Genomic DNA, 12,311 nt, shown 5'->3' on the forward strand with positions numbered 1-12,311 from the left:
GTTCTAGTTCTGTTCTAGTTCTAGTTCTGTTCTAGTTCTGTTCTGTTCTGTTCTAGTTCTGTTCTAGTTCTGTTCTGTTCTAGTTCTGTTCTAGTTCTGTTCTGTTCTGTTCTGTTCTAGTTCTGTTCTAGTTCTGTTCTAGTTCTGTTCTAGTTCTGTTCTAGTTCTGTTCTAGTTCTGTTCTAGTTCTGTTCTAGTTCTGTTCTAGTTCTGTTCTAGTTCTGTTCTAGTTCTGTTCTAGTTCTGTTCTAGTTCTGTTCTAGTTCTGTTCTAGTTCTGTTCTAGTTCTGTTCTAGTTCTGTTCTAGTTCTGTTCTAGTTCTGTTCTAGTTCTATTCTACTTCTATTCTACTTCTGTTCTAGTTCTGTTCTAGTTCAGTTCTAGTTCAGTTCTAGTTCAGTTCTAGATCAGTTCTAGATCAGTTCTAGTTCAGTTCTAGTTCAGTTCTAGTTCAGTTCTAGTTCAGTTCTAGTTCAGTTCTAGTTCAGTTCTAGTTCAGTTCTAGTTCAGTTCTAGTTCAGTTCTAGTTCAGTTCTAGTTCAGTTCTAGTTCAGTTCTAGTTCAGTTCTAGTTCAGTTCTAGTTCAGTTCTAGTTCAGTTTAGTTCAGTTCAGTTCTAGTTCTGTTCTAGTTCTGTTCTAGTTCTGTTCTAGTTCTGTTCTAGTTCTGTTCTAGTTCTGTTCTAGTTCTGTTCTAGTTCTGTTCTAGTTCTGTTCTAGTTCTGTTCTAGTTCTGTTCTAGTTCTGTTCTAGTTCTGTTCTAGTTCTGTTCTAGTTCTGTTCTAGTTATTTTCTAGTTCAGTTCTAGTTCTGTTCTAGTTCTGTTCTAGTTCTGTTCTATTCAGTTTTGAGTTGATTTCTAGATTAATCTAATTGTTGTATCTGTCACCCAATAAATTCCCACTCATTATTAAACACATTGAGTCAGGTTTTGTTATTACGCTTTATCTATTACTTAACTGAATATTTATTCCACTTATATCTTACATATGTAATATTTCTACTAAAAATGTATTAATTTATTTAAATTGTTGAAAAATCTTTTTTCTATAGTTTGTCACATCGTCATCACAATCAAATTAATTAAAATAATAAACAAACAATACCATTTTGGTGGAATTACAATTAATATTAATAATTTCTAATACAATTTAATTTGAAATTCAAATTAATGCAATTTAATCGCTGGTATAAATAGCTATGGAAAATGACTAATTAAAATGATATCTAGCAGTTCTAGAAAGATTAATAATAGAAATGAGATGAAATTATTTAAATAAATTTTTGTTTAGCAATGTGTTCAGTTCTAGTTAAAAAAAAAGTTCTAGTGAAGGTTTCGGTTAGTTCCACTTCGATTCTAATTTAATTCTTGTACACTTATACTTCTATTTTAGGCCCGTTCTATACTTTTTAATTTCTTAACTTTATTTTTAAACTACTGATGTTTTCATTCAAATCTATAAATAAAACATATTTTTCCATTCCTTTTAATTTGTTTATTTAATAAAAATTGTATATTACTTGATTTTGACATTAACTGTCAACAATGTTTTTTTTTCTCTTTACATATTTTATTTACAATCTTGTCATCTTGCTATTTTCTTCGGAAAATTTTAGAATTTCTATAAAATTATTTCGTACTAAAGCAAAAAATATTCCATTCAATTTGATTAAAATTTATGACAGCAACAACAACACGAAATGTAAATCATGGAAGTCCTGCTACAACGAAAACTACTTAGTTGTTGAAAAAAGTTTTCCTTAAAAATCATCTCAATACTTGGGTATCAACATATTTGCTAACAGATTTCATTTCTTTTCTTATTGTTTTAACATCAATATGACATCATATGTCAAAGATTTTCTTTCCTCTTTTTCTCTCTAATCATATTTTTTTGTTAAAACAAATTGAAAAATTCCCCTACAACTGCGGCAGTGAAAGATGAGAAAGAAAACTTAGTTTTAAAATAAATATTTTCTAAAGAAGAAAAATAAAGGACAAAAGGGTTTCTTTTAACTGAAAACTTTAGATTGGTGTCCTCACAACACATCACATACGGATATGACACGCTGTTGTGTTCTTTTTTATTTTTTTGGTATTTTTTTGCAATATAAAACGTGATATCTGATAAGAGCAGAGCAGGGAAATGATTTAAAATTGTTTGGACTAAATGAGAAAGAAATTATATTGGAAATGAACCGGAACTAGCACTAAACTAGAACAGAACTAAAGCAGAACTAGAACAGAACTAGAACAGAACTAAAGCAGAACTAGAATAGAACTAGAACAGAACTAAAGCAGAACTAGAACAGAACTAGAACAGAACTAGAACAGAACTAGAACAGAACTAGATCAGAACTAGAACAAAACTAGAACAGAACTTGATCAGAACTAGAACAGAACTAGAACAGAAACTAGAACAGAACTAGAAAAGAACTAGAACAGAACTAGAACAGAACTAGAACAGAACTAGAACAGAACTAGAACAGAACTAGAACAGAACTAGAACAGAACTAGAACAGAACCTAGAACAGAACCTAGAACAGAACTAGAACAGAACTAGAACAGAACTAGAACAGAACTAGAACAGAACTAGAACAGAACTAGAACAGAACTAGAACAGAACTAGAACAGAACTAGAACAGAACTAGAACAGAACTAGAACAGAACTAGAACAGAACTAGAACAGAACTAGAACAGAACTAGAACAGAACTAGAACAGAACTAGAACAGAACTAGAACAGAACTAGAACAGAACTAGAACAGAACTAGAACAGAACTAGAACAGAACTAGAACAGAACTAGAACAGAACTAGAACAGAACTAGAACAGACTAGAACAGAACTAGAACAGAACTAGAACAGAACTAGAACAGAACTAGAACAGAACTAGAACAGAACTAGAACAGAACTAGGAACAGAACTAGAACAGAACTAGAACAGAACTAGAACAGAACTAGAACAGAACTAGAACAGAACTAGAACAGAACTAGAACAGAACTAGAACAGAACTAGAACAGAACTAGAACAGAACTAGAACAGAACAGAACTAGAACAGAACTAGAACAGAACTAGAACAGAACTAGAACAGAACTAGAACAGAACTAGAACAGAACTAGAACAGAACTAGAACAGAACTAGAACAGAACTAGAACAGAACTAGAACAGAACTAGAACAGAACTAGAACAGAACTAGAACAGAACTAGAACAGAACTAGAACAGAACTAGAACAGAACTAGAACAGAACTAGAACAGAACTAGAACAGAACCAGAACAGAACCAGAACAGAACCAGAACAGAACCAGAACTGAACTAGAACTGAACTAGAACTGAACTAGAACTGAACTAGAACTGAACTAGAACTGAACTAGAACTGAACTAGAACTGAACTAGAACTGAACTAGAACTGAACTAGAACTGAACTAGAACTGAACTAGAACTGAACTAGAACTGAACTAGAACTGAACTAGAACTGAACTAGAACTGAACTAGAACTGAACTAGAACTGAACTAGAACTGAACTAGAACTGAACTAGAACTGAACTAGAACTGAACTAGAACTGAACTAGAACTGAACTAGAACAGAACTAGAAACAGAACTAGAACAGAACTAGAACAGAACTAGAAACAGAACTAGAACAGAACTAGAACAGAACTAGAACAGAACTAGAACAGAACTAGAACAGAACTAGAACAGAACTAGAACAGAACTAGAACTAGAACAGAACTAGAACAGAACTAGAACAGAACTAGAACAGAACTAGAACAGAACTAGAACAGAACTAGAACAGAACTAGAACAGAACTAGAACAGAACTAGAACAGAACCAGAACAGAACCAGAACAGAACCAGAACAGAACCAGAACTGAACTAGAACTGAACTAGAACTGAACTAGAACTGAACTAGAACTGAACTAGAACTGAACTAGAACTGAACTAGAACTGAACTAGAACTGAACTAGAACTGAACTAGAACTGAACTAGAACTGAACTAGAACTGAACTAGAACTGAACTAGAACTGAACTAGAACTGAACTAGAACTGAACTAGAACTGAACTAGAACTGAACTAGAACTGAACTAGAACTGAACTAGAACTGAACTAGAACTGAACTAGAACTGAACTAGAACTGAACTAGAACTGAACTAGAACTGAACTAGAACTGAACTAGAACTGAACTAGAACTGAACTAGAACTGAACTAGAACTGAACTAGAACTGAACTAGAACTGAACTAGAACTGAACTAGAACTGAACTAGAACTAAGCTAGAACTGAACTAGAACTGAACTAGAAATGAACTAGAACTGAACTAGAACTGAACTAGAACTGAACTAGAACTGAACTAGAACTGAACTTGAACTGAACTTGAACTGAACTAGAACTGAACTAGAACTGAACTAGAACTGAACTAGAACTGGACTAGAACTGAACTAGAACTGAACTACAACTACAAAATAACTATAAATAAAGCGTTGGAGTTAAATAAAGGGCCTGCTGTTGTTTTACCCAGTTTAATCCTTTTTCTCCTATTTTTTCTTTTTGGGCAAAAACAAAATGTTCTATTATAAGTTGAGAATTGTGTTGCTCTTCGTTTTTAATTTTTTTGCCTTAAAAATTTTCCTTGAGTGCCTTTGTTGCTGTGTTCCCTGCCTCCCAAGTCACGTTAGTTGTTAAAGTGTCAATTTAAACCGGCGTCAAACCGGAAGTGATAAAACGGATGTAAAGTTGTAGAAAATCTTCATTTAGTTGAGAAACAGTTTCTATTCAAATACATAGTTCAAATGTATTGGAAAAAAAGCATCAGCAAACTGTTACACTTTTTATGTTGAAGGCAAAACGAAAAGGAGATTTGAACTGGAAGAACATAGAGGAGAACAAAAAACAATTGCAATGAAAAATTGGTTAATTTTTGAAAAAAATTATATTGCGAGTTTGTTTTAAATGGCCTTAAATGTTGTTGGGAGGCAGTTAAAAGGCATGAAATGTCCTTTTGTTTTTGAGAAATTTTTGAAAATATTTATTTTTCCAAAATTATTAAACAATTTTGTTATAATTTTCTTGTTTGTTTAAAATGTTTTCTTTATTTTTAATTAGTTTGTTTTGTGTTTTTTCAGGAATTTTATCCTCAAAATGCAGCGAAAAAGAATTTAAATGCGGAACTGGCCAATGTATACCCGTACGTTTTTTATGTGATGGTGAATCTGATTGTCCCGATCATAGTGATGAAATGATTACGGAATGTAAATTTAGAGGTAAGTGTGATTAATTTTAACATAGAATTTAAACAGTAAACAAAAGTTTATAGAAAGGAATTTAAAAAAAAAAATTAAATATTCCTATAAATATTCTGCCCAAAAGAATCAAATCAAATTAAATCCTACTAACTTACATATTTACTTACCTGTACTATGAGTGTAAGTTACTTGAGCATTCAAAAGCCTGTTGGAAAATAAATAAAACCTAGTTGAACTATAATTCCCTTTTGATATTTTACAAACAAAAACTTTTACATGTCTCCACTTATTCCGAACTCATGAATACACTCACACACAGAAAAGCCTATATTGAGGTTTAAAATTACCTTGTTTGCACTTACAACAACTTGTGGCATTACAAGTAGCCTGTTGTAAAGCAGCAAATTGATCATCGTCAATGTTTTTCAACTTTTATCGTCTGCCACTTCATTCAATCTTTATCATATATTTTCATTATTTACATCATATTTACTACGAATTTCAGAGAGTCTATTATTTTCAGCATTTCTTTCAATAGCACTCAACTGGAATTTTGCCAGGTTGTTGGATAAAAATTGTAATTGTTGCTATATTATTCTTACATTTACATATTTTTTTAAACTTCCGCTTATTTGAGTTTGTTTTGGAAAAGTAAAGGTTTCAAATTTCTTATACGTAATACATACATATGTAAGTATGTATGTGTAGCAGGCATGTACATTTCAGACCGCACTACATACTATATTATAAACTAGACTGTAGACTACACTAGACTATAGACTAGTCTATAGACTAGACTAGACTAGACTATAGACTAGACTATAGACTAGACTATAGACTAGACTAGACTATAGACTAGACTATAGACTAGACTATAGACTAGACTATAGACTAGACTTAGACTAGACTATAGACTAGACTATAGACTAGACTATAGACTAGACTATAGACTAGACTATAGACTAGACTATAGACTAGACTATAGACTAGACTATAGACTAGACTATAGACTAGACTATAGACTAGACTATAGACTAGACTATAGACTAGACTATAGACTAGACTATAGACTAGACTATAGACTAGACTATAGACTAGACTATAGACTAGACTATAGACTAGACTATAGACTAGACTATAGACTAGACTAGACTAGACTATAGACTAGACTATAGACTAGACTATAGACTAGACTATAGACTAGACTATAGACTAGACTATAGACTAGACTAGACTATAGACTAGACTATAGACTAGACTATAGACTAGACGATAGACTAGACTATAGACTAGACTATAGACTAGACTATAGACTAGACTATAGACTAGACTATAGACTAGACTATAGACTAGACTATAGACTAGACTATAGACTAGACTATAGACTAGACTATAGACTAGACTATAGACTAGACTATAGACTAGACTATAGACTAGACTATAGACTAGACTATAGACTAGACTATAGACTAGACTATAGACTAGACTATAGACTAGACTATAGACTAGACTATAGACTAGACTATAGACTAGACTATAGACTAGACTATAGACTAGACTATAGACTAGACTATAGACTAGACTATAGACTAGACTATAGACTAGACCTATAGACTAGACTATAGACTAGACTATAGACTAGACTATAGACTAGACTATAGACTAGACTATAGACTAGACTATAGACTAGACTATAGACTAGACTATAGACTAGACTATAGACTAGACTATAGACTAGACTATAGACTAGACTATAGACTAGACTATAGACTAGACTATAGACTAGACTATAGACTAGACTATAGACTAGACTATAGACTAGACTATAGACTAGACTATAGACTAGACTATAGACTAGACTATAGACTAGACTATAGACTAGACTAGACTAGACTATAGACTAGACTATAGACTAGACTATAGACTGGAAGTTTTAGTTAATTTTCCATAATTATCTCATTTTGTATACAATTTTTAAAAATATATAAAAATCAAGTAAATTTTCAACTTTTTAACTTTTAATCCCTTAAGCTTTTTACTACAACAACAATTGTTTCGTTACTAACTTTCTACACTGTGTTCTACCAGCCATGCTTTTGTAAACAGCTTATCGTTTCACAGTTCAAATTATCCTGGCACATCAATGTGTCATCAGGGATTTTTGTTAAAGTTTTTTTCGGTTTTGTGGCTAGTGTGAAAATTTTTCATATTTTTAATCCCTTTCGCCATTTTTTCTAGGTTTGGTTGTAAAATAGCATAAAATTAATAATTTTTCTATGTTAATTTTTCTTTTATGCAAATAGTTTTGTTAAGTTGACCACAAACATATAAAATTAAGCGTCAAAATGTTTATAAAGAATTTGTAATTTTTTCATACTGATTTTGTTTTTGTGGAAATTTTTTTCCAAGCTATTTTCTTTTTGGATTTCTTTTCTATACCACAGAGATTTGACCACAAAGTGGAAATAAAATAAATGATAAAATAAAGTAAGTTGGGGAAAGGAAAAAAATGGGAAGAGGTACTGTTTAGACACTTAGAGAAATCTTGTTGGATTAAAATTTCTGTTTAAACTTGAAAAAACTATGATTTCTTTGAAAGTAGTGAAATATTTTTTTAGATTATTTTTCTTGTTTTAAGAATGTTTTGTGACAACTTTTCTGTCAGTGTTTTGTTGAGCACTCAGCAGCTACAATATCAAATGTTTGTTAAACAAAACAGTTGCCTGTTTTATTGGGCTGTTGTAATAGTGTATATGCCCGTGTTAAGTAGTGTTGGCCAACTATTGTTTAGGACTCATCATACATTTGTGTGTGTGAGTGCATGTGTGCTTAAGAGTTGGTATTCAAAATGAATTTTCAAAAGGCCACAAATTTTCATGATTACAAAATAACAATCATATGAAAGGAAAAAAAAATTAATACACAATAAAACTGCGGAGTTGCAAAACTGTAACAGAACATAAAATACAGTGGGACAAATGAAAATAATAGCTATTAAAAATATATTTTTTCTGTTCTAGTTATGTTCTACTTCTGTTCTAGTTCTGGTCTAGTTCTGTTCTAGTTCTGTTCTAGTTCTGTTCTAGTTCTGTTCTAGTTCTGTTCTAGTTCTGTTCTAGTTCTGTTCTAGTTCTGTTCTAGTTCTGTTCTAGTTCTGTTCTAGTTCTGTTCTAGTTCTGTTCTAGTTCTGTTCTAGTTCTGTTCTAGTTCTGTTCTAGTTCTGTTCTAGTTCTGTTCTAGTTCTGTTCTAGTTCTGTTCTAGTTCTGTTCTAGTTCTGTTCTAGTTCTGTTCTAGTTCTGTTCTAGTTCTGTTCTAGTTCTGTTCTAGTTCTGTTCTAGTTCTGTTTCTAGTTCTGTTCTAGTTCTGTTCTAGTTCTGTTCTAGTTCTGTTCTAGTTTCTGTTCTAGTTCTATCTGTTCTAGTTCTGTTCTAGTTTCTGTTCTAGTTCTGTTCTAGTTCTGTTCTAGTTCTGTTCTAGTTCTGTTCTACGTTTCTGTTCTAGTTCTGTTCTAGTTCTGTTCTAGTTCTGTTCTAGTTCTGTTCTAGTTCGGTTCTAGTTCTGTTCTAGTTCTGTTCTAGTTCTGTTCTAGTTCTGTTCTAGTTCTGTTCTAGTTCTGTTCTAGTTCTGTTCTAGTTCTGTTCTAGTTCTGTTCTAGTTCTGTTCTAGTTCTGTTCTAGTTCGTGTTCTAGTTCCTGTTCTAGTTCTGTTCTAGTTCTGTTCTAGTTCGTTCTAGTTCTGTCTAGTTCTGTTCTAGTTCTGTTCTAGTTCTGTTCTAGTTCTGTTCTAGTTCTGTTCTAGTTCTGTTCTAGTTCTGTTCTAGTTCTGTTCTAGTTTCTGTTCTAGTTCTGTTCTAGTTCTGTTCTAGTTCTGTTCTAGTTCTGTTCTAGTTCTGTTCTAGTTCTGTTCTAGTTCTGTTCTAGTTCTGTTCTAGTTCTGTTCTAGTTCTGTTCTAGTTCTGTTCTAGTTCTGTTCTAGTTCTGTTCTAGTTCTGTTCTAGTTCTGTTCTAGTTCTGTTCTAGTTCTGTTCTAGTTCTGTTCTAGTTCTGTTCTAGTTCTGTTCTAGTTCTGTTCTAGTTCTGTTCTAGTTCTGTTCTAGTTCTGTTCTAGTTCTGTTCTAGTTCTGTTCTAGTTCTGTTCTGTTCTAGTTCTGTTCTAGTTCTGTTCTAGTTCTGTTCTAGTTCTGTTCTAGTTCTGTTCTAGTTCTGTTCTAGTTCTGTTCTAGTTCTGTTCTAGTTCTGTTCTAGTTCTGTTCTAGTTCTGTTCTAGTTCTGTTCTAGTTCTGTTCTAGTTCTGTTCTAGTTCTGTTCTAGTTCTGTTCTAGTTCTGTTCTAGTTCTGTTCTAGTTCTGTTCTAGTTCTGTTCTAGTTCTGTTCTAGTTCTGTTCTAGTTCTGTTCTAGTTCTGTTCTAGTTCTGTTCTAGTTCTGTTCTAGTTCTGTTCTAGTTCTGTTCTAGTTCTGTTCTAGTTCTGTTCTAGTTCTGTTCTAGTTCTGTTCTAGTTCTGTTCTAGTTCTGTTCTAGTTCTGTTCTAGTTCTGTTCTAGTTCTGTTCTAGTTCTGTTCTAGTTCTGTTCTAGTTCTGTTCTAGTTCTGTTCTAGTTCTGTTCTAGTTCTGTTCTAGTTCTGTTCTAGTTCTGTTCTAGTTTCTGTTCTAGTTCTGTTCTAGTTCTGTTCTAGTTCTGTTCTAGTTCTGTTCTAGTTCTGTTCTAGTTCTGTTCTAGTTCTGTTCTAGTTCTGTTCTAGTTCTGTTCTAGTTCTGTTCTAGTTCTGTTCTAGTTCTGTTCTAGTTCTGTTCTAGTTCTGTTCTAGTTCTGTTCTAGTTCTGTTCTAGTTCTGTTCTAGTTCTGTTCTAGTTCTGTTCTAGTTCTGTTCTAGTTCTGTTCTAGTTCTGTTCTAGTTCTGTTCTAGTTCTGTTCTAGTTCTGTTCTAGTTCTGTTCTAGTTCTGTTCTAGTTCTGTTCTGTTAGTTCTGTTCTAGTTCTGTTCTAGTTCTGTTCTAGTTTCTGTTCTAGTTCTGTTCTAGTTCTGTTCTAGTTCTGTTCTAGTTCTGTTCTAGTTCTGTTCTAGTTCTGTTCTAGTTCTGTTCTAGTTCTGTTCTAGTTCTGTTCTAGTTCTGTTCTAGTTCTGTTCTAGTTCTGTTCTAGTTCTGTTCTAGTTCTGTTCTAGTTCTGTTCTAGTTCTGTTCTAGTTCTGTTCTAGTTCTGTTCTAGTTCTGTTCTAGTTCTGTTCTAGTTCTGTTCTAGTTCTGTTCTAGTTCTGTTCTAGTTCTGTTCTAGTTCTGTTCTAGTTCTGTTCTAGTTCTGTTCTAGTTCTGTTCTAGTTCTGTTCTAGTTCTGTTCTAGTTCTGTTCTAGTTCTGTTCTAGTTCTGTTCTAGTTCTGTTCTAGTTCTGTTCTAGTTCTGTTCTAGTTCTGTTCTAGTTCTGTTCTAGTTCTGTTCTAGTTCTGTTCTAGTTCTGTTCTAGTTCTGTTCTAGTTCTGTTCTAGTTCTGTTCTGTTCTAGTTCTGTTCTAGTTCTGTTCTAGTTCTGTTCTAGTTCTGTTCTAGTTCTGTTCTAGTTCTGTTCTAGTTCTGTTCTAGTTCTGTTCTAGTTCTGTTCTAGTTCTGTTCTAGTTCTGTTCTAGTTCTGTTCTAGTTCTGTTCTAGTTCTGTTCTAGTTCTGTTCTAGTTCTGTTCTAGTTCTGTTCTAGTTCTGTTCTAGTTCTGTTTAGTTCTGTTCTAGTTCTGTTCTAGTTCTGTTCTAGTTCTGTTCTAGTTCTGTTCTGTTCTAGTTCTGTTCTAGTTCTGTTCTAGTTCTGTTCTAGTTCTGTTCTAGTTCTGTTCTAGTTCTGTTCTAGTTCTGTTCTAGTTCTGTTCTAGTTCTGTTCTAGTTCTCTAGTTCTAGTCTGTTCTAGTTCTGTTCTAGTTCTGTTCTAGGTCTGTTCTAGGTCTGTTCTAGTTCTGTTCTAGTTCTGTTCTAGTTTTGTTCTAGTTTTGTTCTAGTTCTGTTCTAGTTCTGTTCCAGTTCTGTTCTAGTTCTGTTCTAGTTCTGCTCTAGTTCTGTTCCAGTTCTGTTCTAGTTCTGTTCTAGTTCAGTTCTAGTTCTGCTCTGGTTCTGTTCTAGTCATGATCTATTTTTAAGAAATTTTCCGAAAATTTGCTATTTTTTTAGTAAATTTATCAAAATTCTGCTATTTTTTTAAAATTAGTTCCACTGTAAACTGTTTAGCACTGAAAAAATAGCAACCCAATTGAATGAGTAGGATGGGGAGTACACAACTACTACCATATACTACTTAAGAGTCAAGTAGGTTTTTGAGGGAAGTTTTTTGTTGTTGTTTTTTTTTCTCTCATTTCAGCAAATCATACAACGTGTGGGATATAAAGATGAATCTACACACATTCGCATAAGTGTTTGTGTTACAGGAAATGTAATTGTCGTTTGAGTTAGAAAGAAGTCCTTTTTGAATTTGTGCAAAAATACACATTCAAAGAAGTGGTACTACTACTGGTTTTACATATTGTAATGTTATGAATGTTTTTGTTAAGTTGTAGTTGTTGTTATTAGTTTTTTTTCTTGTGAATGTCGATGTTTGTGCTTTTATGCCTTGATTATATTTTGTTGTCCATGTTTTTTTTTTGTTATCTTCAAATTTCTTACTTCTTTCATTGGAATCCACTTTTTCATTTGTATTGTTAGTTAAATGAAAATTTAGGAATTTTTGTATGTATAATTATAAGTGTGTTGTAGTAAGTTGAGAAAATGATCACAACATTTTCATTTAGGAAACAAAATTTGTTTCTTAACACAACTACTACATGATGTTAACAATCAAATATGCCATGATGATTTTATTACAGGGAAAATTGAGTTTTCTTTAAGAGTTTTGGAAAAAAAGTTTTAGAAAATTTACTAAAAATTCCTAGAATTTGTAGAAAATATCTAATATTTCGGAAAATTTTTTAAAAATGGCAAATTTTCCTGAAATTAAAAAATCTTCAGAGAACTTTTCTAAAATAGCAAATTTTTGTTAAATGGCAAATTTTCCTGAAATTAAAAAATCTTCAGAGAACTTCTCTAAATAGCAAATTGAGTTTACTTT

The 12,311-nt window shown here is 32.5% G+C and overlaps 1 protein-coding gene across 7 annotated transcripts in view; it reads left to right on the forward strand.

The window, feature by feature from the left end:
* The first annotated feature begins 5,118 nt into the window (after positions 1–5,118).
* LOC119602393 (low-density lipoprotein receptor) overlaps positions 5,119–12,311 on the forward strand; it is a 292,767-nt gene continuing 285,574 nt past the window's right edge. For all 7 annotated transcript variants that reach the window (XM_037953892.1, XM_037953891.1, XM_037953894.1 and 4 more), the window contains exon 1: positions 5,119–5,252. In XM_037953892.1, the coding sequence (XP_037809820.1) occupies positions 5,228–5,252 (25 nt within the window). In that variant the 5' untranslated portion in view covers positions 5,119–5,227. The remainder of the gene's footprint in view (positions 5,253–12,311) is intronic.

The sequence above is a fragment of the Lucilia sericata genome, unplaced genomic scaffold, assembly GCF_015586225.1.
Source record: "Lucilia sericata isolate MDLA Ls3-8-SP2 unplaced genomic scaffold, ASM1558622v1 Contig000226F_arrow, whole genome shotgun sequence".
NCBI lineage: Eukaryota > Metazoa > Arthropoda > Insecta > Diptera > Calliphoridae > Lucilia > Lucilia sericata.